This window comes from Lasioglossum baleicum, chromosome 2 (assembly GCF_051020765.1).
Source record: "Lasioglossum baleicum chromosome 2, iyLasBale1, whole genome shotgun sequence".
NCBI classification, from domain to species: domain Eukaryota; kingdom Metazoa; phylum Arthropoda; class Insecta; order Hymenoptera; family Halictidae; genus Lasioglossum; species Lasioglossum baleicum.
Window position 1 is genome coordinate 20,064,761 of NC_134930.1, and position 27,286 is coordinate 20,092,046.

Genomic DNA, 27,286 nt, shown 5'->3' on the forward strand with positions numbered 1-27,286 from the left:
TTATGATTATAGGTATACTCTTTAAAAATAAAAATCAACAACTTTCTATTTCAACTATTTATATTTTGCCCAGCACTGGGTCCGGCACATCTTGCTCTTATTTCTCCGAGCATCTTCTTCCTCTTCTTCCTTCCATCGACCGCGTCCCTCTCCTATGTAACCTTGCTCCTGTTTCATCCTCTACCTACTCGGCTCACGTTCTTCTTCGTCTTCCTCCAATCCCCTACACCCAGCTACTGTCCCTCCCCCACTGTCCTCTTCCTACCACCGGTCTATTCTCACTCGCCGACGACTGTTCGCCGTGGCGCGCGGCAGCAGCACGCCAGCACTGCCGGAACTGGTCCATCGAGGAAAGATTCCCTGAAGAGGCACGGCCAACACCAGCTACACCGACGCCAACGACGTCGCGTTGACCCGCGACGATGCTGCTTCAATCTCGCCCCGGTGCAAGACGGATTCCAACCTTGAGCAGACTGTTCCACAACGGTCCGCCAGATTTACGGGGACTGTCCGCAACATTGGACACCGGAGAATCAACCGGGGAGAAATAATGTATCGAGTCTTTGTGATTCTTCGGCCGGTGGCGTCTTCCACGAGGATCCCTCCGGCTTGCGACTCGCTTCTCTCTCTCGAGGATCCGTTGACGCGCTGGCCGATTTCCCGATTTCTGGCCGAACCCTTTGTCGAGTTTATCTACAGCAAGGAGCATAACTGATTCTACACACTTTAAGTCAGAACAACCTTTTTATGAATGGACCAAACGACTTCAATTTCTCTGAAAGGCTAGAAGAATTAGCTTCGTAAATGATGTGTAAAAAGTATGTTGGAAAAATGCATTTGGACGGAATTGTGAGAAACAATAGTGTGTGAAAATCAGTTATGCTCCTTACTGTAGGTATATGCTTTAAAAATAAAATTAAAACTGTTTATACTATTCTCTATTTCAAATACTATTTTTCGCAGCACCGCAAGAGGAGGTCACGCGGTGGTTGAAGAAGAAGGAGGAGAGTTGCTTAGGACAGGAGCAGAAAGACGAGCACACACGATCGAACGAGGCATGACTAGGGAAACAGGAGAGAATAGGGGATATGTAGAAGAGGACGCGGCTAGGGCGATGAGCGAGGTGAAAGACGAAGGTCGCGAGCGCGGACGTACAGGTTGGACGAAGAGAGAGAAGAGGAGAAACGAAGAGAGCTCGGCGCGGATAGGTATAAAGAGACAAAGAGAACGAACGAGACTGACAAGAGAGAGGCCGAGGAGAAGAGAGATGCTGAAGGAGGCTCTGAAGCAGCCACCCGAGAGGCGTTAGATCCGACTAGACGGAACAGCGGTTCGAGCCGAGCGAGAAGAACAAGCACGGACGCGAGAGTAACACGGTGGAACGGCTTGAAAAATGACCGTCTGTAAATCGTGAAACCCACGGCGGCTGTGCGGGCACGCGGATCGAGCCGCAAGGAATTCTTATAAAATCGGCCAGGCTGCGCCTTTCTGGAAAAACACATCCGTTCTTCCATCAGCTTCGTTATTTACTACGCCCGTATACGTCTCACTCCCGGGCATGATTCATTCAATAAGAGGCGTTAATCAGCATTTAAATTTAGCGGCCGCGGGACGCCCCGAACCGGGAAAACGATTTTATCAGCCGGAACGATCGAGACACGTTCCAGCACCAACCAACCCCCGTTATCGATCACACCATCCCCTGTCTGCACAGTTTTACATCGTTACACCCAATTTTCTCGGTTCCCATTGATCGCCAATTCTACGATTTTTAGTTTTTATTTCGGCTCGAGCTATCGCTGGATTACTTCGAGTACAGGGTGTCCCGAAAATCGCGGTACAACCGGTCGATGGTAATTCTACGTTGTAAAAATAAGTCGAAAGAAAGGAATAACACGTTTTCATTTAATGCTTAACTTTTGAAGAAAATCAGTTTCACTGATATAGCATTCTGCCCGTTTTTGTGTTATTAAACTCGCGCGATGTTGTAATTTGCTTCCGGTTATTGTTGCAATCTTTTTCCTTTATTGCAGAAACAGAAGTTTCATACTTCGAAACTGACAGGTAACACAGAGATACCTGACGGACATTCGAGAACTCATTTTACCACGTTTTTATTTATCAAAAATTAAGCATTAAATGAGAAAATGTTGTTCTTTTCTTTTTCGAAAAATCGTAACACGATTTTTATTGGGACAATAATTGGGCTTCTCTCTCGTTGTTGTGCAGCCTCGTACCAATTAATTCGGGACAGATCAATCGAAATCTTCATGCATGCACAATACAAATTTTCAGAATCGGCGATCGGAGGTTCAACGTCCGCGTGGCGAGGGGTTTTGCATTTCGAATTCTGGGAAAAATGTTGCGCGCACAAAAACATCGCACGGCCGATTACTTTATATACGAAAAGTTGTACGGCCGAACGAGCACGTGCAAAACGGGGGGGGGGGAGAGATATTGCCGAGCACACACGTGCTCGCTCCCCTTTATCACTTACGGGGGTCCAATTTTCGTCTGCCGAAAATTACGCTCGCAAAGTTTACCATAATTTCCGGCGCGGCGCGAGATTGTCGTCCCCGGGGCAGAGAAGCAGCCGCCGGTCGTTTCGCTTCACCGCTTCAATCTCTCTCAATGACTCGCCTTGTTAGCAACAATATTAACAATAATTTATCGCATCTCTTCTCGATCGTTATTTTCTTCATAACCTCTTTTATCCTCGACTCGACGTGATCTAATCTGATCCACATCAATTTCACTCGGCTACCTCCCCCCACCGATTCACATTTCCATAATTCTTTGTCTAGCTTCTGCTATATTTCACCTTCACCCTTCACCCTGCCCCACTCCAAAACTCTCCTTTTCCGCTATTCTTCTCAATTTGAACTGCATTTTTCTTCGTGACCGTGTCGAGTCCGTATCCTCCCCGCGCTCATCCCGTCGGTACATCTTTCCGCCTCATTATCATCGCCTAATCTCGGTAATCTCCTGTCCCCAGTTTCCACGGCGACATTCCGGGAACCCCTTCTTCTTCTCTGAATTATGGGCACCGTCGCTATTCAGATTGATAGATAGGACTGTTTGTATTTAGTTCGTATTGAGTTCGTTTAGTTAGAATTTTTCTTATTTTTTATATTCTACTAATATTCGGACACTCTTAAAAACACCATCACTTTTTTTAATATTGGACTATCCGATTTGAACATTTTTTGGGAAGCTAGAGCAATTAGTCTACTACAGGTTGTGAAAAGAAATTTTTGAAAAATTGCATTTGGTCGGAGAATTGTAGAGAAAATACTAAATGTTGCATTTTACAACTTTTTTATGCGGGACTATATTGAAATTTTAAAAAATACGTTTTCTAGATCTGTATCAATTATATGCACTGTGAAAGTTTCATAGAAATCGGTTGATGCGGCAAAAAACGACAGGCATTGAAAGATTTAATAATCCTTAGAATTACTGCAGTTGGAAGCCGAAAATCGTGAAAAACTCTGCAATTTTTACCATCTTCAAAAGTTTCTACCTAATTACAACGTCGACCTAATTGATACAGTTCTACGAGACGTGTTTTCTAAATTTTCCATACAAGCCCACATAAAAAAGTTGAAAAAATACAACTTTTAGTATTTTCTCTGCAATTCCGACAAACTTGCAGTTTTTTTCAAAAATTTTTGTCACGCTGTGTAGCAAACCAATTGTTCTAACTTCTACAAAAATTTCAAGTGGTATATTCCAATATTAAACAAATTATGGTGTTTTTAAGAGTGTCCGAATATTAATGGGAGTCACTGTACACAATAACTGTAACTATCTCCACAAGTAAAATGTAAATATGATTGTAAACCATGTGGTCGCTAATGACCTAGCTGTTAATGCGACCACATTCAAATAAACCATGAAATAAATAAACAAATCCTTCTAACCTCTCAACAAAAAAACCCCCAAGCTGTTGGGTCCAATTTTGAAAAAGATATTCGCGTTTAAAAGGTGTACGAATATTTTGTACACCCACTGTAGCGACCGGGAGAAAGACCACGCGGCAAGGGATTTGCGGGGCCACCCTGTATCTCCTGCTCGTTAGTAGGAAAACGAATACGGGCAATCTGTTAATCAGCCTGTCAAACGATTTTATTTAAGCGTCCCGTAGAAAACGAAATTTCGCTGGCGCGGTTGGTTCGCGTGAAACCGAGACCGTGCAATCCGAGGAGGTGCCGTGCAGAATCCAGGCCCGATGTATATATCTTATCGCGGTTGGGTCCGAACGCATCCCTCTGAATATGCATCGTAGGTAGGCCGGGGGTCTTCTCTTCCCCGGTTCCTCGCCTTATTTCTCATTTTTGTCACCGGCCGGTAATGGGCTTAATTCGCCACGCAGGACTCTCTCGCGGGTCGGGTCGGGTCGGTCCGGTCCCGAGCGGGTAGGGGCAAGGGAAGATCCTCGTCGCGCGAACAGCCAACATCAGACACGGCCGGTTGGCGTGCCGGTCGAGGCTATAATCGTCCTCGCGTGTAATGTACGATCGGTAGGAGGACAAGACCCACTGGGTTTCTTCTCAGTGAGCGAGCTCGCCTCCTCGTGGAGAGGAAACTAGTGTGCGCGGTGATGTCAATGACACTGCAGCCGCGCAGCTGCTGCACACATAAGTCAAGCCCGATGCAACACGTGCGAGCCGCAGGTACATACGTGCCTGCCTGTTTGCCTGTTCCTGTGCCTGCTTGCCTGACTGCTTGCCTGACTGCATGTGTCTACCTCCTGCGTGCGTGCACTCGCACGCTCGCAACCTCTCCTCCGACCCAGGTCCAGGCGCACCAGCTCCGGAACCACCGGGTCCTTCTATACAGGTTCCTCCAATGCTGCTGGAACGACACTGTGTCGTTAAAGTAGTCCTGAAGAAGTCCTGAATATACATTAGGGTGGACCTTAACTATACCTGATGAAATTTTTGTTGCGAGATCTTTTTCACGACGACCCACAATTCGGCATGCAATGGACAAAAATCAAAATAATCATGGTTCGATTCTAATCTAATTATCCAAGAAAATCATCAATCGGTAAGTAAGGAATGTGTATGTAAAAAGTAGTATCCAAGAAAATCAATAGGGGATCTCAGTAACAGCCAAGAGTTTATTGTAGTATAAATACTAAAAAGTTAGATTACTCGTGCCCTAATTGCTCTTTTAGGTTCGTTTTTGTTTTAAACTGTTTGTTACAACTTAGGTATGGAGAATTTGACCAGAGGTGTATGCATAATTTTAACTGGCAATTTAGGAATTGCGTTTTTTCCTTAAAATGCAATTTACAGAAAAACGGTTCAAAACATCCTGTAATTTTGGCTATTCTGTATCAACAAGATGTTGTAGTGAAATTTTTTTTACGGCACCCCCGATAATTGTGCCACACTGGGTAAGAAAATAATTTCTGCAGAAGATGAAGTTGATCGGACAGAGGGAAGACGTGCCACAAAGACGTTGGAGTTGCGAAAAACAACAAATATTCCCATTTCTATAGAGTTTCATGTTTTTCGCACATTGAACGTCAAACATTCAACGATCTCACATTTTTTTCGAAAAGTAAGAGTTCGAATGTAAATTGTAGAATGACATGTTTCGTATACGTCACGCGAAAAAGGTTTTCATCGAAAATGAGTAGGAGCCACCCTACCACTCGCCCCTATTTATTACCGAGACAGGGATCACGCGTTATGAAACGCCCCGTATACCCGTGTTCCTGTAGGTATTTGTTCGGTCGTATGTTACGTGTTTAAAGGAGCCCCGCACGGTGAGCAAATATCGAGAGCCCCATTGGAGGGAAAGATCCTACCTGTGTGTACGCCTCCGAGGGCAGAAGTCAAATATTTCCGTGCTGTCTGTGACGAAGGGGCAAAGGCGGACCCTCACGCACAGCCGCTCAATGGAAACACGAAATGGTACCGTTCTGGACGACCCTCGATCAGGGAACACAACCATTTCTTTACGAGTAATTAAACCGGGGATTTTGTGAGTTTTCACATATAATATACAGTGACTCCCACTAATATTCGGACACTCTTAAAAACACCGTAACTTTTCAAATATTGGACTATGCGATTTGAACTTTTTTGGAAAGCTAGAGCAATTGGTTTACTACAGGATGTGAAAAGAAATTTTTTGAAAAATTGCATTTGACCGTAATTGTAGAGGAAATACTAAATGTTGCATTTTACAACTTTTTTATGCGGGCCTATATTGAAATTTTGAAAAATATGTTTCGTAGATCTGTGTGGGTTGTATGCATTGTGAAAGTTTCATCGAAATCGGTTGATGCAGGAAAAAATGACAGTCATTGAAAGATGTAAGAATTGTTAGATTTACTGCTGTTATAGATCCATTTAATTTCTAAAATCTAATAATTAGAATGCAGATATGTTTATATACATTTTTCAATTTTTGTCGACAAATTGGAAGAGAAAGTGGAACGAAATAAAATCATATTTTTAATAAGAACAGCCTTTGCAGATCCAAAACGAATGAAAATTGTACAAAATTCTTATCCGTTTTTGGAGACATGTCCGTAAGCATAGTAATCGATCGAACGAGACTTCCCGCAAAAATATCTTCCGTTCTCTCGGAACAGAAGGCCGATTTTCGGGAGTAGCCGGAGTTCTGTAAACATCGGATATACCTGGACTCGCGTGCTCACGGAACAGGTATGCACCATCGTAATTACAGGCTGACAGAAACTTCTGGCGGTGAATTAAGGAGAATAATTGGTATATGCCTTTGCTAAATCGAGTCGAGCGGACAGGCTTTTTTGAGAAGTTTGGTAACAGTCGGAGGTGCGTCAGTTACTTCCGGTTAATTGAATGTGTCAAATCAGACCCGGGAAATACGCGGATCCCAACAGATAGGGAACAAGTTTCGGTTTCATATTCGCCGCTTCGTTTATCGAACGAAACGCAGCTCTTGATCGCATAATTTCATTCTTGTCCTTGTATTCATTCTTTTTTCAAAGATTTTAATCTGCGTATTTAGCGTTCACAGATACTTGTTTGGTTTGGAACGAAAGTTCGTAACATTTTCAAATTAAACAGCGATTTTAAGATAAAATTAAGGTATTTATTCATATGTTTATTCAATAACACGAGAGGTTACCTCGATAAAATGGCAAGAAGTAATAGAAGAGAATGATGAACAAGTTATCGAATGAATCTATGAATAAATATCCGAGTTTTAGCTTCGAATTTTAATTTACAGCAATAACATAGTTATTCTTGTAAAGCGAAATAAATCCGGAAAGCTTTAAAGTGCCTGAATAAAATAAAAACACGTCGACAACCTCGTATAAAACGAACGAACGCGATTGTTCTTTTTCTAAAACACCGGTGCGCGCTTGTGAATACACGCCGAGACACGTAGAAACGACACGTTGCTCGAGAGATTAGAATAACAATCGTAGGAAAATTAACGTCCGCGAAATGTTGCGCACCACTGAAGCAGGAATGCATCCAGTGTGCTCGCGAGCCTGTAAAAATATAGATATACATATACACGTACCCTTTCGTCGCGGTGAATTAGGTTAACTAGAGCTGCGTGCTCGAGAAGGGACCAAAACGGAGACTCGTGTATGAGATATACAGAACCAGTTTCGTGAGAACGTTTTCCGCAGTGGACGCGGCGATCAAAGCGACCATAATCGAGTGAACTCTGACCTGCAACTGGAATTTAAACTAGAATGAATTAAGTCTACACGAAGGGCGCTGCGAACTTGTCCCTTTCGAACAACTCCCGCGGTGTTATTAGCTGCTTCATCTACGAAACGAATTCCTTCATTTAGAAAGACAACTCGCAGAGTATCATTCGCTCTGTAGAAACACCGACGCTATCTTTTACAATAAGACTCGAACAATGCTTTCCCAGCTCTCTGTCCAGGTGACCTCGAAAGCAATTACGTATACAGTTTTTTATGGACGGTATAATTCCTCGTATCAATTTGACGCAACTCTCAAGGATACCGAATGCGAGCAATGCGAATAATTTAATTCTAACACGGTCAAATGTCTGGTGTGTTTCGTTCGACAATTATTTTATCCGCAGAAGTGTGCAAGCGCACGTGTTGTAAAAATCCTGATGGGAGGGTAGCTTTATTTTCAATAATATTGTATGTACAAGCATTTCGTGAAAGAATGATGCGTTCTGAATACAAAAAAATAGAAATTTGTGACCCTGAGAACCTAATACTAAAATAGATTATAAAAATATGAGAATGATTGACAATTTCCCGTTGCCTCGCCAATTTGTTCATTCGGAGAAACACCGCAGCGAAACGTACACCCTCATTAATAGGTGTGTACATTTATCCTAAATCAATTCAACTTACACCGCTTGTTAAGCTCGCCCCAGGTTGTCGGTCTCAAAGAAGGAATTTAGAAAGCTAATTATTTACGTTCCCATCGTATCCGATTTTTTGCCATTGTATCAATTTGACATGAATGGGCAGATTAAGTTGTAAAAGCGAAGGGGAGCCAGGAGTTACAGCCAGACATATAACCGTGCCGTAAAAAGAAAAGTAGTTTCGAGTCGAACTTGCCGCGTAACGTGCCTAAAAAATGTCGGTCCCATAAAAATCTGCCACGAATCGATATTCTCTTTCAAACTTTTAAACGATCGCGCTCGGCTTTTCGGAGATCACGGAGAGTGAAAATTGTGTTCTCGCGAACGCAGCTTTATTCGCCGCGATATAAATTTCACACGGTTCGCCGGTGGATTGTGTGTGGTTGGAGAATTGCGTAATAGACGGCCGCGTGCGTACACGCCGCGTAATGCATTATAAAATGAAGAGAGCGATCCGCTCGTAATACAAACACGATATTAATTACAGCGATTCGCGTCTCGTTCCATTCGGATCCATCCTCCCCGTGCGAGATCGTAAGGATCGAGCACGAAAGGGGGAAAAAGAGCAGTCGGGGATCGTCCAATGAAAAAGAGAGAAAGGTAGGAAATAAAAAAGGGGAGAATCCATAACGAACGCGCATTAATCAGCCTCGCCGTGGTGCATAGCCGGTGCACGTGTTGCGGGAGAGGTTCCTTTCGCACACGCACGCGTGGGCGCGTCCGCATCTTTTTCGCGTGCTTGTAATTATTATAAATCCGCTTTCGTGTCCCTCCCTCCCCCCGCACACGCGCCACCATAAATCCGTAAGAATAATATTCAAACAACCGCCCCGAAAATCTCATCCGCCGTATTAATGGCCGTACCAGTTTACGACCGCGGTAAACCTTCGAACCACCGGGGCAGAAGTTACCGTTACCGGAAAACGTGTCCAAACGGAAGAATTAAGAGTCGCATGTATTTGGTTGTCTTAACAGAAAATTAGTAGCATTCGGTTGGAGGTAGGGATGGGATGAAGTTCAATATGTACTCACGAATCCGAGTCAAGTTCAATAACAAAGTTTCATTTCATGGGTTTCGATTACTACTTAAAAAGTATAAAAGTTTCAATGATTATACTTGAAAAGTATTCATTGTATACAAGTATAATTATCGAACCTCGGAATGAGTACTTACAAGTTTCGAATAGATACTTATAAGCACTTCGATGTTGAAAGGAATCGAATCTTTCACAAGTAGTACTCGAATCTTGAACATCAAAACTGCATAGTAGGTTTTAAGCATTTTCTTTATTAAATTCGTAACTATTTAAGAATATTATTTCATTTACAATACTTGGTGTTATCCTATTTTATTATCCTATGTGGGAGTACTATTTTTATTTTCGAAGTACTTATAGAGAGTTCGAATTCCATCAATCAAGGTTCGAACCTGTTTGCGAGGTACTTTGATCCCATCCCTAGTTGGAGGAAAAGTTCCGTCGTATTTGAAATAAGCAGGCAACAAATTGTTACGAATAATGGAGAATGATATGCTTTTCTTTAAAATACGACAGAACTTCATCTCTCCAACACAAAAAGATATTTGGACCGTTATCATCATCGGAAAAGGTGCCCATGCAGAACGATCAAGTCGCATCGGTTGGTCATTGTTTTTGGAACTAAGAAAACAAAAGAAACAACACGGAAATAGGATCTTGCACAAAGATCCGCAGTTTAACGATTGCACTGCGGACTCGATGCATTTGTGGCGGTTGCATGATTTAGGGTAGTTTCCCCGTTCAAGCACACTTTTTTACGATTCAGCTGAGAACTTGTATCTGCATAAAAATCTGCATTGTAATCGCATTACACTGATCACATACAATCTGATTACAAACATTGGATCAGAGCAGCTGTTGGTTCGTTAGTTATTATCAGCTATTACTAGATGGCCCACATATTAGGCGACCAGCCTGGTCATGTCCTTTTACGTAGTCACGTGTCCTCGATGCCGTTGCTAGCAGCTTCCGCGTGCGAAAGTGAAACGATCCCGCGATTACCTGCGGTTTCGTAGCCTGCAACACACACCGTGCATCGTGTGGCGCGTCGTTCGCCTGATATTCTCTTACCGAACACATCCGGCCCTCGGCGTAAAGAAGACTACAAAATTCCGATGACAATCTCGCAATCGAAGAACGTGAACGACCGATAAAAATTCCATTTCCACCGTAAATACGATCAAGAGACTCGTCATTGAGAGAATATTTATAATTTAGATGTTTGTTCGACGTTACTAACACTTCTAACCTGTGTTTCAGTCATTTAGAAAACAGGAATTAACCCGGCGTTAGTTAGGTGGGGTCTCACAGACCCCAGAGATTTTAGATTGATCGTAACATTGTAAAGATGTTTCATTAGTTAAGTATTTTTGAATAATACAAATTTAATTTCGTGGATCTGCGTTTTTACTCTGATAAAAATTGCAAGCCTCTTAAGCAATACCTAATCTTATATTTATGAAAAAGGTATTTATTTCTATAATACATTACTTCGGTGGGTCTGTGAGACCCCACCTTACCACTTACGATACATTTTCCCACCTTACCAACGCCGGGTTAATCGTAAAATTAAACAGAAATTACAAAGTCCAACAAAGGGAAGGATCATCTGCGATAATGGAGGACCCGAGGAGCAACAGATAAAGATCGAAGATCGGTGCGTGGAATCATGGTTAAGCAACGTTCCACACAAGTGCATCGATAAAGCGGTTTTCCTCCATGGAATTAACGAGCAGACCAATTTCACTTTCGCGTCAATCGCAAAATGGAACCAGCTGAACTCCGGCTCTGGTTTTCCCTCCGGGCTCGCTTTCCCCGATTGTCGGACGACCGATTGGATCGATCCGCGACGACTAATCAGTTTAATTACACGCGTACAAATTAGCCGTGATCATTCGCGAAAACTCGGGACGAACGCGGTTCGTTACCGGCACGGGAGAAAGAGTGTTTTCTCACGTGCGCGCTCGCGGATATACGTCGCGACGTCTTCGTCATCGGTACTAAAAGCTAACGGTAAGCAACGGAGCCGTCGGACCCTGCTGACTGAGCCCCAGCTCGCTGCCGCAAGTAATTTCGAGTGAGTCACGCTTCTGACAACCGCGAGAGTGCCAACCCTTTATGGGCCACCATTCCTCAGACGCGAGAAGATGTCTCCTCGCGATGGACGTTATTAGAAATACTACTTTCTCCGTAATTCTTCTATTTATAATAAAAAAATTATGTCTCGTATCAAATGTTCGTGCTCTCGCGCTTTCCGACTGCATCGAATACACACGGTGTATCCAATAGTAATACAATAAAAACGTGCACGTCATGTGGCAAACTAGTTGTTCGAATTTCTCGAAAGAATCCAAGTCGTATGGTTCGAAATATTGTTTACATTATTAGAGATAAGTTGGTATCTAATCAATAGACTACGGAGTTCATGCAATTTTCAATCTTTGTAGAGAATTTTTTAAAAAGCAGCACCAAATAAAATTCTATTCTGATTAGTAATAGCATTTGCAGATTCAAAATATATTATAAAAATCGTGCTAAATTCTGTCGAATTCAATATTTGAGCATTTTTGCAATTTCAATAAACATTTAAGTATTGTACGAGGTAAAGTGTTACAGTAATGTATGCTATATAAACCAAACTAGGTTTATGGCATCGATAAATAAATAAATTAATTAAAAAATAATTATTGTACGAGGTGTTACGTCAATTTCATACCCATGAAATTTCAAAAATCATAGCAAATGGAAATATTCTAGGTGGAATAAGCGTGTATAATTTTCGAGTTGAAAGCTCCGAGTGCAAAGGGTGAAAAGTGTCGGAACATTACCGTGATTCGTTGTACGTAGAAAATTGAGATTCTCTTTGCATATTACCCAGATTCTCGCCACTTGAGTAGCTTCTCCCTTCCCTTTCCTCGAGAAATAAGTCCTGCACTTATTTGGCTTCTTCCCGTCCTTTCCGGTTCTCGAGCTGGGAATAAGGATGTTGCGAAAGAACCGAGGAATCGTGGGAAGTAAGCGACACCGATCGAAAAATCATCGACCGCCTTCGATACCGCGTGCAGGACACAATAATATCGTAAAGCAATACCGTCCCCGTCGAGGACTCGAGGGACGCTCATCGTTGAGGGGCCCCTGGACGTTCAATAATATTGTCAATGTAGGAGCTTGACAATAATATTGAAGCTCCCGAATTAACAATGAATTAATTAATTGACAATGCGTTTGAACCCCTGCTAAAACGGTCAATGCGCCTTGTCAATATTATTGTTAGACGTACTGACAATATTATTAATCGTCTAGGGGCCCCTTTAGGTCGCCCCGGACAAAAAAACAAATTGCCGCCCCTTAAGGATATACAGGGTGGTCCACCCAAGTAAGGCCACCTAAATATCTCCTCTAATTGTGGGGGTATAAAAAATATTTTGTGTACTATTTGAATGGTTTGAAGAAACCATTATGTTGCAAACAATATCTTTTTTCTGGAGGTCATTTTTTTCGGAATTATCAAGGTCATCGATGTTTCTTTAAACGATACTTTAACTTACTTTTGGCACACCAAATTTTGTATATTTAGTATAGAAAGATCAATATCTTGATAAATCTTCAGAACACTGTGATTATATCGTGATAAATTTTGTTTTCAACATTGCCATTAAATACGTATAATCAACTTGTTTATTTTTATAAGTGAATAAATATCACTGTTATCGTGATTTCATTATTGAAAGTATGAGTGTTAACTTATATACTTTTATTATCCACTGTATATATAATTTTTAAATGAAGGTACAAATTTTTTATCTTCAATAAAAATCAAATCATTTTATTTAAATTTGAATAAAAGCATTTATTTTAATAGAAGCAAATTTTCTATTAATTGTATTTAACACATCAATATTTTTCTCACAGTTACAGCCAAAATGGCGCCCTCAAATTTTCGCGCCCCGGACAAATGTCCGGGTTGCTCCACCCCCCTAGAGCGAGCCCTGGTCCGTTGCATTGTTCCGTCGAAAAACTGTTTCGCTCGACGATGACACCGGGTTCGCGTGAACCGTGAACCTCTTTCGCACGTTCGCATAATCCTTGCTCGTTCGCGGGGGAGGTTAAAAGGGATCAGAATGGCTCGTGAAACGCGTTTCACGCCCTCTTGAACGAACGCGGCTGCTAACCTAGTCGAATTGCTGCTAACGGTGCAAGGATGAATGAAAGGATCACGTTGTGAACTCTGCCGAGTCGATTTACGTCGTTCACCGTTAAGGATTTTACTGTTACAGACTCGATTAACCCGACACTTCATTATTCAAACATGATCTAATGTTTCTAATGATCTTTTCATGAAGCTTTGCGCCGACAAAGGTACCCGTGACGTTATTCCGATTGAAACGACAGCAGGCACAACACAATTCCAACGAACTTTTTACCGAAGACTAGACTGCGGATCTTTAAAATCGTCAAAAAATGCTGGAATATTAAATACAACAGAATTCACAGTAGAATTTTTATTTATTCCGGATCTACGAATGATATTGTCAGTGAAAAACGAATTTTATTTGATACCACTTTCTTCAAATTTGTCTAGAAAAATTGAAAATTGCGTGAACATCCGCGGTCTACCGAAGACTAATCGTCCGATCAAAGAATCGCCGAGAGCTGATCGGCGTGGATTCGAAGACACGAAAGAGGTTCGCGACTCTAACGGAAATCGATGGCTGCTTATAGGTCCGAAATGTCCTTTAAATGTCCTGACACGAGATCTTTTGTTCAAGCCTATCCACGTGTCGAGGTAGCCGGAGGTAAGTTATCGATTGCATTGGCTGCATTTCGCGTCGACTCGCCACGATGCAGTTCACCTTATTTTCGCTCTTGTGCATAGCGAGTATTAGCGAGGCGTGTGATTTTCTCCCCGAAGGTCAGGGAAATGGTAACTCGTCGATAAACGGATATTTAGCGTGAATGTAATCCCGAGAATAACGATGAAAGGAGCCCAGTTTATTTAACATCGATATTTTCATTTATTTCATTATTTCTATTTCATTCCACTTTCTTTCGAATTCGTCTAGAAAAATCGAAAATTGTGCATAGACATCCGCAGTCTATCATTCTTTTCTAATTGTGGAAAAGAATGGTGACGATATAATTGATCAACAGAGCTTTTTAATCAGCGGTGTGAGCGTCGCCTTAAGTAACTCCGGGTTACGCAAACAACTTGCGCTTTCGTATTGCTTTTTTCTTCCCACGTCGGGCTCGCACACCCACAACAGCGGCGTCTGCGTCGCTGTCTCATGCTTGTCCGCACGGCGGACCACATCCAGCCGCTGTTTTTCCGCAAACCAACATTTACGTTGCTAATACCTACGCGAAGTTATTCTCGGAGCGATCCATAGGTCATTGATAGGTATCCTGCCCGTGGATAAACATGGACTGTAGCGAGGAAAACCCGACGAACGCCATCGAGCCTATCGGGCCAGGCGAACCCATCCAAATTAGAAAGTTTCTTCATAATGCTGGCAAGTTGATCCACTCGGTTTCTGTCGCAAACGTGGAAAATCCACTGACTTGGTGATTAAATGGATCAGCTGAGATTGAAGAGACCCGACAGAAGTCCTTCGTATTCTAGACTTTAGCATCCCCTAACTTTCGCAACGCCCGACACCGTGGAAGCTCTTGAAATTCTGGACCTATTGTAACACCTGGAACTTATCAGATTTGACGAGCTCAAGGATGTCTCCTTATCGGACTTGGTGAATCCGAGAGTGTCTACGGGATTTGATAAGTTCAAGGGTGTTCTTATCGGATTTTCGATGTTTAAGGAAGTCGTTGTCGGGTTTTGACGAGGGTAAACCAGAGTCTCGTCGAGAGTTCGTTCAGCTCGATATAGTTTGCATTGTGTTACATCGTTGCTCGACCATTCCTCTGTAACAGCCTGTAGAAAGCGATACAATATCAATGGATTATTAATAACCGCAGAGTGATTCGCGAACGGTTCTAAACTAACGTGATATCCGACGGTAATCGGTGGCTCTATTTCCTCGACGGCAAATCGATCTGTCCGTAAGTGTTCCTCGTTCGATCCCCGGTCGAATCGCAAGAGACAAAGACGAGTCGAGATTGCAAATGAATCGAGCCCCCGCGACCGACCACGAGTCGACTGAGGCGACCGCTCCGTATATCAGAGCCAATTTACCGGCCATTATACGTTTGCCTCGCTAACGGGGCCCCTCCTCCTCCTCCTCGTTGTTTAGTTTATTGCCCGAGTGCGAAAATGTTGCGCACGTAATCGCCAACCCAAATATTTTATCGCGCGGGAGCCGCTCTCCGCCGCGTTTTCCTTCTACTTGTTTATTACAAATGTTTACCCGTGAGATGCGCTAATTGCAAGTCCAAGGATTGATCCAACTCGCCCCTTGACGGTTACTGGACAAATAAAGTCGTCCAGACAGATCGACAAGAGTTCTTAAGACTGAATTTGCTTTAGTTCCATCATGCATGAGACAAAAGAGGGATCATTAAAATCGAAATACATACAACCGTTGATTTCCAACCCTATCTACGCCAAGATTTCGCAGGTGAAGGATCAGCTACGGGGTCTGGAGGGTTAAGCTGGATCAAGAAATTTGATCAACAAGCAATATCGAAGAGAGGAAGATTCCCGCGAGGGTCCAACGTAGGTTTGGTTGCCAGCAATCTGCCGAAAAGAAAGTTATTGGAAGCGTTAACGATCGTTGGATCGGTCGTTTATCCTTCATCGAGGTCCCCGAAGATTGCGAAGCCGCCTGGAGAGCCGTACACAGAGCGCAGCCGAGGGAGGTCGGTTTCAAGTCGGACCAGGCTGAGCATTCGAAAGGAATGAGGATAGAAGGAACGGTTCAGCCAGGCCAGATATATTTAACCTCTTCGCTGCGCAGTCCGTCCGCAAGGAGCAACACTTGCTCTTCGCGATTTAAATAAATGTACGCTCCGAATACCAGCCATTGTTTCGATCCGCGGACTCGACCACTTACCAGGCGTTTGAAAAAACAAACAACGGGCCATCGATAACAAAATTGCTATCTATCTGTAACCGGTGTTTCGAAGAATTAATGTCTAAACACTTGAAACCACCTGAACACCCGCAGTCTAGATCCACCGAGTCCCCCCACTGGCCTAAATAAGTCGTTGTTTCGGTCCTCGACCACTTACCAGGCGTTTGAGAAACGAACAACGGGCCATCGATAACAAAGTTGATATCTACGCGTAACCGGTGTTTCGAAGAATTAATGTCTAAACACTTGAAACCACCTGAACATCCGCAGTCTAGATCCGTCGAGTCCCCCCACTGGCCTAAATAAGTCGTTGTTTCGGCCCTCGACCACTTACCAGGTGTCACGACCCGATAAGACCAAGATGCCGACCCTCGCAACACGTCGCCAGGCCCAAGTTCATCAGTGACTCAGCGGCCCAATACTTTGTACCATAGAATAATCCCAAAACCTTGCACCCTCAAAGATTATCCATTATATCCATAAGATTATACATTAGTATATAAGACACTCTAACTTCTTGTATCGAGTTAGTCGACTGTTACCTCTGCTACGGCACGTCAAGCTGATTCAACCTTTAAGTAAAGTTATTTTGTGTTCCTGAAACGTCTGAGTAGTGATTCGCGAAAGTGAAATACGTCGATCTTCACGAAATTGCTACCTATCTGTAACCGGTGTTTCGAAGAATTAATGTCTAAACACTTGAAACCACCTGAACACCCGCAGTCTAGATCCACCGAGTCCTTCCACTGGTCTAAATAAGTCGTCGTTTCGGTCCTCGACCACTTACCAGGCGTTTGAGAAACGAACAACGGGCCGTCGATAACAAAGTTGCTATCTACGCGTAACCGGTGTTTCGAAGAATTAATGTCTAAACACTTGACACCACCTGAACATCCGCTAGATCCACCGAGTCCCCCCAGTGGCCTAAATAAGTCGAGCTAATCTTCTGCCGGAAGTGCACATGCTACTTTGTAGGGCAGCTAGTTTCACAGCGAGGAGTTTAATTGCTGAATCAGAAATCAGACAGCTGTTGGTAACCGGTGACTCACTATGACTACATCAACAATAGATTTGACAGTGACGCGGCACCCTGTTGCCTATCCTACGCTAAATCAGGTCCTCCGACGTGGGTCGTTAGCACAAAAAGCTATATCATCAATCGCGAATTCTGCACGATATTTAAACAGGTGGGTCGCGTCGCCACCATGAAAACTCATTAAAAATTCCCCTACACACACATACAAGTTGTTGACTCGACACACATAAATCATCTTCAGAAATATTGATGACGTGCGAGCGATCTTCTCTCTTCCTCGCGCATTCTGCATTTTTTTCGACGGATCACCTACGCGTTGAAATATCAAAAAACAAACGTAAATCATGAAATAGAGTGTGTCTACATCAACGAAACCCTGCTGTGATTAAAGACAATTATCTCATTAAGTAAAATTTGTTTCTTCATTAGTAGACCTTTAATCTTTATGCAAAATAAAAATTGTCTACCCGATTTGCGACCAACTCGAGCGACATATAAATTTATTTTCTCTCTTAAGGATGTTTTGGAGGTATATAAAAACGTAATAAAATTTTTGAAAATTTGACAAGATATAATTCTTACTAAATTAATGCAATTACCAAAGTGTGGATTCGATTCGCTGCGCAGTTTAAGAATTATAGCAACTTAAAGTTTGCACATTTTAACACGTCTTCTTATAACATCCTTAATATGCTCAACGTGTTGAAACAAAATAATATAACGGTATTCTAAAATTCGTCTAATGTTGTTATCTGTTTTAAATTACACCTTACTCGTTTTTGTTTATAAATGCATAAAATCCGCTGTGTCTATTTATTAAATATACATATGTTAGATTGAAGAAGGAAATCGTTAGTCGGGATTGCGAACCCTAGGCTCGGGCAGAGGCTGCTTTTAGTCGAGCCGATAAATACAGAGGAGAATGATCTCTCTCTCTCGGACTCGATCTCAAAGAAAACGGAAACGCAAGAAGAACCCCGGGTCACGGAGATCATCCAGCCAGAAGCCGAAACGGTATCGAACTGGCGCGATGTACACGGGAGTCTGGATAAAAATAGACGCTGAAACACCCATGAGGACCCTTTCGTCGGGCCTAAGTGCGTGAGTGGCGTGGAGTGGTTGACCGGTTGGTCGGAAGTGCACACTGCTCTCGCTCGATGGGAGGATGTCAGCACGGATCGTGACGAAAGGATGCAACTGGTTGAACAAGGGGGACAAGGGCTGAGTGCAGCGCGGAAAAGGAAACAAGATGCCGAAGACGCGACCACTGGGGCCAGACGAACTTGCAAGGATCCTGGAGGTCCCATTTTTAAGTGCCACCATCCGAACCAGGCTTTCTCTCTCTCTTTATCTAAATAATTATTTCTGGAAGTATGTCGCTAATTTATTTTTAGCAGCTGATCCTGTAGAATTTCCGGAATAAAAACATGTTGCTGCACCCTTTGAGCTAACAGCTGCCTGTGTACCAAACTTCAGCTGCCCAAGGCTTCTATGTTTCGAGATTTTTTACCGTTACATAGGACAGAGGAACCGGCAATTGACAAATATTTCATCGCTATCGGTGACTGGTAGCTGAGTCGGCTACCTTTAATATGATTCTTTCGAACGCTTCAAGAGTGTTCACTTAAAAGTGTTAACCTGCGAGAGCTCGGATCGAGCACAGATAGAGAGCACCGTTCGGTTGCAGTGTACCCGAAGAGAATAGCTCTCGTTAAAGGAAGGAGAGAATAAAGAAGCGAGTAAGAGGGGACGCGCGCGGACCAACCGTGATATAATCGCATAATCATTGCGTCGAGAGAAGTCAAAGGCGCACGAACTGTGCGCGCACGATCATTTCGGAGTGGTTTGGCTCGTGATTCAAGAGCTCGTCTTCGCGTCGTGCTCTCGGAATCCGTGGAAAGAAAGAGAAACACCGAGCCAGAGTCCAAGTCGTGCTTCAACTTTCACTCTGATCTGTTACGCCTCGACAATATCCCGCCGTTGCCTTCTCTCGCTTAAACCCCCTCCACCTACTCCCCGCAAACACCTATACACACACCTTCGCCGACGATCCTGTTCCGATTCGTGTCGCGAGGGGTACAAGGTAACGAGCTCGGATGGGACCAACTACTACACCCATTTTTGAACCCTTTGCACTCGGAGGCGCCGCTAATCATCCTTATATAATCATTAAACATATTTGTTGCACTATTAACCTTCCTTCGGGCGCAATGTGCTTGACGGGATAAACACCTAATTAAGTTCATTTATACAACTACTGTTAGGGAAATAGTGCACTTGGTGCCGTTTATACTCGTAGGGCCGCCCTTTTGGCCCTCCCCAAGGATGGGGGGGACCGAGTCGCTTGTGTTTTCCGGATACTACAGTGGATAACAAAAGTAAGTCAACACTCATATTTTCAATAATGAAATCACGATAACAGTAATATTTATTCACTTATAAAAATATACAAGTTGATTATACATATTTAATGGTAATGTTGAAAACAAAATTTATCACGATAATCGCAGTGATCTGAAGATTTATCAAGATATTGATCTTTCTATACGAAATATACAAAATTTGGTGTGCCAAAAGTATCGTTTTAATAACACTGTCCAACACCAAATTTGTTTCTCAATTGCATTGTGATGGTGGTGTTCTTATAGAGTTTTATGCGCTGATTGCGAATCTGCTTTTAATTTTCCTCCTAGACGAACAGTTCTTGAGAAACAAGGCTTCGAAAAAAAAAATATTTTTCAACTTTAAACAGATTTTGTGATGGTATTATAAAAGCTATTAAATTGTTCTTTGCAGCAAAAGATTCTGTAGACTTTCCCGACTACAGTGATATCTAATACTAATACATTATGAATGTTTAAACATGTTTAAACAATCATTAAAGACGGAGAGACACCACTTTTGCAGCAACTGTTCAGGATATTTTTGAATTTATCTCAAAAATGAAGGGTTCAGCGGAAAATCGAACTGTACCAATCGATAGAGCAGACTTTTATCTTGAGAAATCACCCTGAAGTTTGCAACGTCGACGTTTTTTCCCGAACCAGAAAGCAAAAACCATCGCCACTACAACATTAACAATAAGTTGCTGCCAGTGGCGCTCACCACTAGCGCGATCTCAACATAAATTGGTCAACTCATGCCGGGTGAAGATATTTTGCTTTCTGGTTCAAATCGGGCACGAACTTACGCGATCATCTAACAAAATGGGAATATTTCCGGCCGGAAGAAAAATTCGGTTTTCGAATTAGAAAAGCTCCGAGTACAAAGGAGCAACGCTAAAACCAGACATCGAAATGAACAACGGTAATGTTCTTTCGATCTACATTTTGCCAAGGTCATTTGAAGGTCGTAAACTTGGCGAACGGTTCATAGTATTTTGCTCTCTCTTCTGCATCGGTGTTTCGCGTGTTAATAAATGCGTTTCGAATGATCCTGGCGGTTTATTGCGAGTCGAAACGCGCGCAGGTACCGAATTTCACGGCGAAGAAACAGAAATGCATACAAACCGTGGGCAACGAAAGAAAAAGTTATCGCTCTCGGAGCGAGAGCCCGGGGCGGAGTTAAAAATATGGCCAATTAAGGACCCACACAAAGCCGAACGCGAGGGACAACGTACTCCCGAGCTTGACAAATCCGAGATGAAACGGGCTCGTCGACTTTCCCCGTTTGTTTCTTCGTGAATGTGAAATATATATCATGGCGGTTGACTTTTTCAGGAGATTTATCTGATCGTTCTTCGCGCGCCTCGAACACGTTTCACGGTTTCTTTTTTCCGTCGCGAATAAAAAGTGAAAATCACTGTGGACTTGAAACGTTTACTTTTGAACGCGTGCCACCTCCAACGAATATTCTCGAGAGAATATTTCAATGGAATTTTGGTTACGGGATTGTTCGATGAAAAAGAATAAAATATGCAAAGCACTCATCTTGCGATACCATTTACCATTGCATTCAAAACGTTTATTGTATCATTAAGCTGCGGATCTTTTTATGCATTGGTGGCTTATAAAAATGTTCGAAAAATGCTGCAGTATTAAATTCAACAGAATGTAGTCCGGTTTTTATATGTATAACAACTAGACTGCGGATTTTATTTCTTTTCACATCCTATAGTGAACTAAGTGCTCTAGCTTCCGAAAAAAGTTTGAATCGTATAGTCCAATATTAAAAAGATCATCGCGTTTTTTAGAGCGTCCGAATATTAATGGGAGTCACTGTACATTGACAATATTATTGAACGTCTAGAGGCCCCCTAAAAGTGGAACACTGGAACCTATCGAACGTTTCGGCGCGGTAGTAAAGATCCTAGTCGTCATAAACCGTCGTTCAAGTTGAGCGATGGTCGAGGCTTATCGAAAGGGGTCACACAATAGGGCCTATAGTCCGAGTCCTGCGAGTTTAAGGGTCAATCGATAACGAATCTAAATATTGACGTAGCCTTTTATCAGAATCGACGATCCTTAAGTGCCGAGGCGATCGTAATTCACCTTGTATCTTGTATACACAGGAAAGGACGAAAAGCCGTAAAAGCTGAGATCACGAGAAACGAGGTCAACGGCACAAACAGTCACCCTTTTTGTATCTCGACGATGTAGCAAACCTAGCAAACTATAAGAATAAACAGCCGATATTAAGACTCGACGAGCCATTCCAATCTCTCTCTCTCTCCGATCCAGCTTCCGCGAACCTTATTTCATTCGCTATTAGCAATATCTAAACGACCATTGTTACCAGCCAGCGTTCTCTAAAAGGTTCCACAGAAACTAAAAGTATGATTCCGATAGCGTTAGAGTTTATCGGATTGATCGAATGAAAAGATCATTTACGTTTCTCGACGGAGTCCCTCTTTTCGAGGATATTAGTTGCCTTATGCGCGTACATACGGCGGCCTTCGAATTTTTGTGTAGTAAGGGATGTGAGCAGTACGCTCGATACGACAGAGATTAACGGGATCTGAAAATGCGTTCGGTATACATGTTCCAGCCGAGATCGATTGTCGTACTGCGACACTATAGTGTTGGAGTTGGCACAACTCAAGGGTTGCCCCGTTCACGGTTGGCCCTGAGATCAAACTCCGGACCACAGAGACCTTCCGAGATGCTCTCAACGTTCAAGAGTTAAGTTTGATCGAAATTAGATAAGACCGCGTTCGCTACCCTTCTCTCAGCCATCCACAATTACGATAATGCCAGAATAAAGAAATTTTTCAAAAATACCACGTTTTTAAAACGGACTAAAAAGTATAAAATCATCTTTCCTAGCCCCATACAGATTCCTAACCCCGTACAGATAATCCTGAAAATTTGTGATTGTGAATTTTGAATAGCTATGAAAATACTTGTAAAGATTTAAAACGAAAAACGTGGGGCGTAAATTTAACAGTTTATGTATCTCCTAAACGCATAGGCTTTTTTAAAATTTCTTTTTCAAATATTGCATTGAGAAGTTAGTTTCAAATCAATTGCAAAATTTGAGACAGACAAGAAAGCAAGCTAATAAAAACGTAGTAAAATAGCGTAAGACCTAAAACCTCCATTCACCACTTCCTTTCAACCCCACAAGTCGCAATATTATTCAATTGAATCAGAAATGAAATGAAGCGGGGTCGTCTCGTTTCCAGGATTACAAAGATGGGGTTTCGTCAGTACTCAGAAGCGTCTCCGTCAAAATTATTCGGCAGCATGCAGCTGTCGCAGCTTTATGCGACAAAGATTTATAATGAGAAAGACGCCCTCAAGTCGAGAAATTGAGAGCTAAAACAATCGGAAAGGAGAAATTCAATTTCTTAAAACGTTGCTACAAAAAGCTCTCACAAGCAGGATATTTAAACCTACATACGTGTTTCCTCGATTAATTCACTTCCTCCGTCGACTTGCATATGCAATATGTGACCGATTCAAATTTCTTATACATGCGCGTCTTTTCGATGCAAACGTAGCTTTTGTATCCATAGCCGATCCCAACGACATGAATTTTTCCATACAGATTGAGAAACAGCTCTCGGGCCGTCTGCGGTGTACTCCACATTTTCCACGAAACGGAACCGTGCCGCGATAAATTATGTCCGAGTATTACGGAGCCATCGATAAACCGCGGGAAACGCTGGCGTTAATATTTCATCGAACTCTTAAAACGGTGTAAGTAAACAGTGATACGCAGTATTTCAGAATCCGCGCAATGTTTCGTGGACAATAAATACGACGGTAAATCATCCGTTCGTCTGGACCATCGAAGCTGTTGTGCTCTATTTAACCCTTATCCATTGTTTGAGTAATCGTTGCTTCGATATTTCCCGACTTCGTTGAATTAATGCTCAAATTTATGCAGCATGTATCATTTTATAAGTGTATCAGGTCGTTCGGAAAGATAATTCCGTTTAGAGATGGCATTGTTTCCATTTGTTATTACTTACTCTTATTTTAAATTGCAAAATCCTGTGTACATCTCTTGACAGCTGACATTTCGGACGTCATTTCCTGCCTTGTAGTGCTTTCCATTGCACATTTATACACACGTATGTATATTTTAAACACATTTCTATAGAGCACCTCCGCATAAAATATTCTCCTTCGAGAGGGCACGTATTAGAAAATTAAAATTAAATTCTAATTTTCCCTAAAAGATGGGAAAAGTAATTTTTACTCCGCATATGACCTCGACTTTCGAATCGCTGCGACAATCGGTAGAAACGCGGAAAAAAAAGACGGAGAGACAAGCTAACCGCGATAAAACTTCCTCCAGCGCATACAATTCAGTGCCGAGCCACACAACTTGTCGCACGACGGATTTATTGGAACGTTTCCTGTCCACTTGATTATACCACGGAATTAGCAAGATGCCGTGGAATATACGAGCCGAACGTGGTAAAATATAATGACGGTTAAATTTCCCCGCTAACAGGTATTGCTTCCTCCAAACGACAGCGGAATATTTATCCGCAGCGACTCTGTTTTCTCTCCCAATGAAACGGACGCACGCGTGCGATATCAATTTGAACGTCTCGCGAAGAGGTACACACGCGATTTTATTCGACTTTCATTTCTTTCTCAATTTTTATGCAAAATAAAATTTCGTCGAAACATTTCATTCAAATTGATTTACCTTACAAAAATGACAAAACTGTATTTACTTGGATTATGTACAATTTTAAATTATACATAGTATAAACCCATAAAAATCGAAGCATAATTTTCGGGTACCTGCCCGCCCCTGATTACGAAATAGAAATGCAATATATTATAATAATTACAGAATAGAATCATCGGGTGTGAACGTCTGGGCAAAATTTCAGTTTCTTTTTAGTTGTAAATACTACAACTATAAGATCGAAAATCTACAACCGGAAGTTACGAATTCTGCATATAGTCGATAATGAAAACGTAATCATAAATTGCTTGAAGCAGATTAACCTTTAAATAACAGGAATCGTCATATGTTCAGAAAATATTTTTGCTACTTACATTCGCAGTGGAACAGAATTTTCATTAATAATCGCATCCGAAACGAACGACACGAGCGAAACAAATGGAGAAACGTAATCTCGAAGTCCAGCGGAAACGGCACGAAATAAGTTGCAATTGTCACGAACAAACATACTCACAGTTTCGAAGTCCCGTAATACCAAAAAGCACTTTCATATTTCTGGGCACACATGTGCACGAAACGTATCCACAGAGAGACGTACGACATTCGACACACACACGCGAGGATTCAACAAAACCGACACCCTTATTATCAAGTACACTTGTAACACCGTGGAACGCGTTTTCCTTCGGTTCGCACTTCGTCTCGCGATGTATGGATACCACAGAAACTTCAGCTCGCTTCCTTGCACTTTTACAACATCAAATTGACTTTATATTTTCTGGTTAAAAAAATCTTTTCGAGTACCATCATGAAAGTTGTTGGCAGGGAACAATATTTTTTACAGAATACCCAACAGTAAGTACGTTGGTTCCGGTTTTCCAAGTCGTTCCTTCCGTCGAAGGTGAATTCGCGGCGGGAAACACGTGAACCGTTGTTTCCACGCAACGTGGTAAAGTGTCATTTTCAACGCAGTCCAATAAAAAGCATAACCCGGCCTTCTTTCGTGCATGTCTTTCTTTCCCTCTCTCTCTTTCTCTTCGTCTCTCTGTGACTGATCCTCGTTGCGTCACTTTTATCGCGGTCTTGGTACTTGCACACACGTGTGCGCGAAAACCTCCGCGAAAAATATTAATGACAAAGCTTTTTTTCGACATTTTGACTATAATAATTTTACGTATGAATATAATTCATGACATACACGTTGGCGCCACAAAACGTGACCCGATAAAAAACAAGTATTTTTTATTTTTCTAAAATTTATTGATTATGTGTCGTTACTAGACTGTGTGTAGGTCTTTATGCATTTATGGCTTTTGAAAATTTTCAAAAAATGCTAAGATACGACAGAGATTTAGAACGATTTTTATATTTATTTCATACAAAGGCTACTACCACTATTTGATTTCACTTTCTTATAATTCGTTCACACACAAAAATTGCGCGTTGCGTAAAGTCCGCTGTCTGGTCATTAGCTAACACGAAAGAGGTGCTCAAAATTCAAAGACCCTCGAAAAGTGTTCCACCAGAGAAAAAGTTTGGGAAACCCTGATTCTACGCGAACGGTGTGAGACAAAGAAGAAGAGAGAAACGGAAAGAGAGAGAGCGCGATGGGTCCACGCATGTTCCGCGTAGGTATCGTGACAACCGCGAGGAAAACGCCGGCAAAAAGAGAAACACGAGAGACGGAAGTGTTTTGATTCACGGTTTACTTACCATGCAGAAGAACTTCAGCCCGGCGTTACGCCCGCGCACGTACACAATCTAAGAAGATCTACACCAACGAAACCAGACGATCGAAGGAAAGAAATCCGTGACAGCGTTTCGCAGTTGATCCTGTTTGTCGCAGGAGAGGTTCCTCCGGATCGTACGCAGACCTAATCGTCGTTGTCTTGCTCGTTCCTCTTTTTTTCGAACCGGTCACCTTTCCAAATACAGATAGGACGGACACGAACAAACGGACAGGACAACCGGTGAAATAGGAAAAACCTCACACGCGTGGTCCTCCGGCAGTGAGATACAAAAAAAAAGGGGTAACGCAACGCGACGAATCGAAGTCAAGTGCAATACACACACGAGCAACCGTACGGCGCGCGGGTTCAGCGGCCGACTGAAAGGATGCAGTCGCCTTTGGTCCGCCATGGTCCGCTCACGGACCCCTGTGGCCCCTCGTGGTCCGGCTAACCCCCCCACCACCACGCGACCAACAGAGACAAAGCAGCTGCGCGCGCAACTACACATTTTTTGACCCTCCGCCATTCTCCCTTCCCACCAAGCCGCTCTCCCCCTCCCGCCCCCACTCTACCACCCTTAGGCTCGATCCACCGCGCGCCGCGCCGTCCCCTACGTTCCATCGTACGGAACACAGCCGCAACATTGCCTAGCGATGGAATCGAGTTGCTGCACAGTCAAATATTCCGTCAACCTACCGGGACCAGAGCTGGGGAAAATAGTATTTGAAATAGTAAATAGTAAATATATAATCCCATAATAAATGGAAGTAAGTATTTTATTTCGAGGTTCAGTTGTTCAAATAGAAATATTTTATTTCGAGGGGTTCAGATTGTTGAAATAAAATACTATTTTCTTTGAGCAAAATAAGGTCCAAAATATTAAATGTATTTCAAATATTTTTTTCGCCACATAATGCCCACCTCTGACCGGAACACACAAAATTATTAAAAGACTCGTTTACAGGCTGCTCGTTTCCAGGATTGCAAGGGTGTTTATTT

General features: G+C 42.5%; 2 protein-coding genes across 5 annotated transcripts in view; both read right to left on the reverse strand.

Moving 5' to 3' along the window:
* LOC143217618 (uncharacterized) overlaps window positions 1-26,275 on the reverse strand; it is a 60,248-nt gene extending 33,973 nt beyond the window's left edge. The window contains exon 1 of the mRNA XM_076442102.1: window positions 1-26,275. This exon is cut by the window's left edge and continues 15,740 nt beyond it. Within this exon, the coding sequence (XP_076298217.1) occupies window positions 4,554-4,910 (357 nt within the window). The 5' untranslated portion in view covers window positions 4,911-26,275 and the 3' untranslated portion in view covers window positions 1-4,553.
* LOC143217574 (uncharacterized) overlaps window positions 1-26,685 on the reverse strand; it is a 285,200-nt gene extending 258,515 nt beyond the window's left edge. For 2 of the 4 annotated variants that reach the window (XM_076442010.1, XM_076441988.1), the window contains exon 1: window positions 26,271-26,685. The gene's annotated coding sequence lies outside the window, so the exon portion shown is untranslated. The remainder of the gene's footprint in view (window positions 1-26,270) is intronic. The other 2 variants (XM_076441999.1, XM_076442021.1) reach the window with 2 other exon arrangements.
* Window positions 26,686-27,286: the final 601 nt, after the last annotated feature.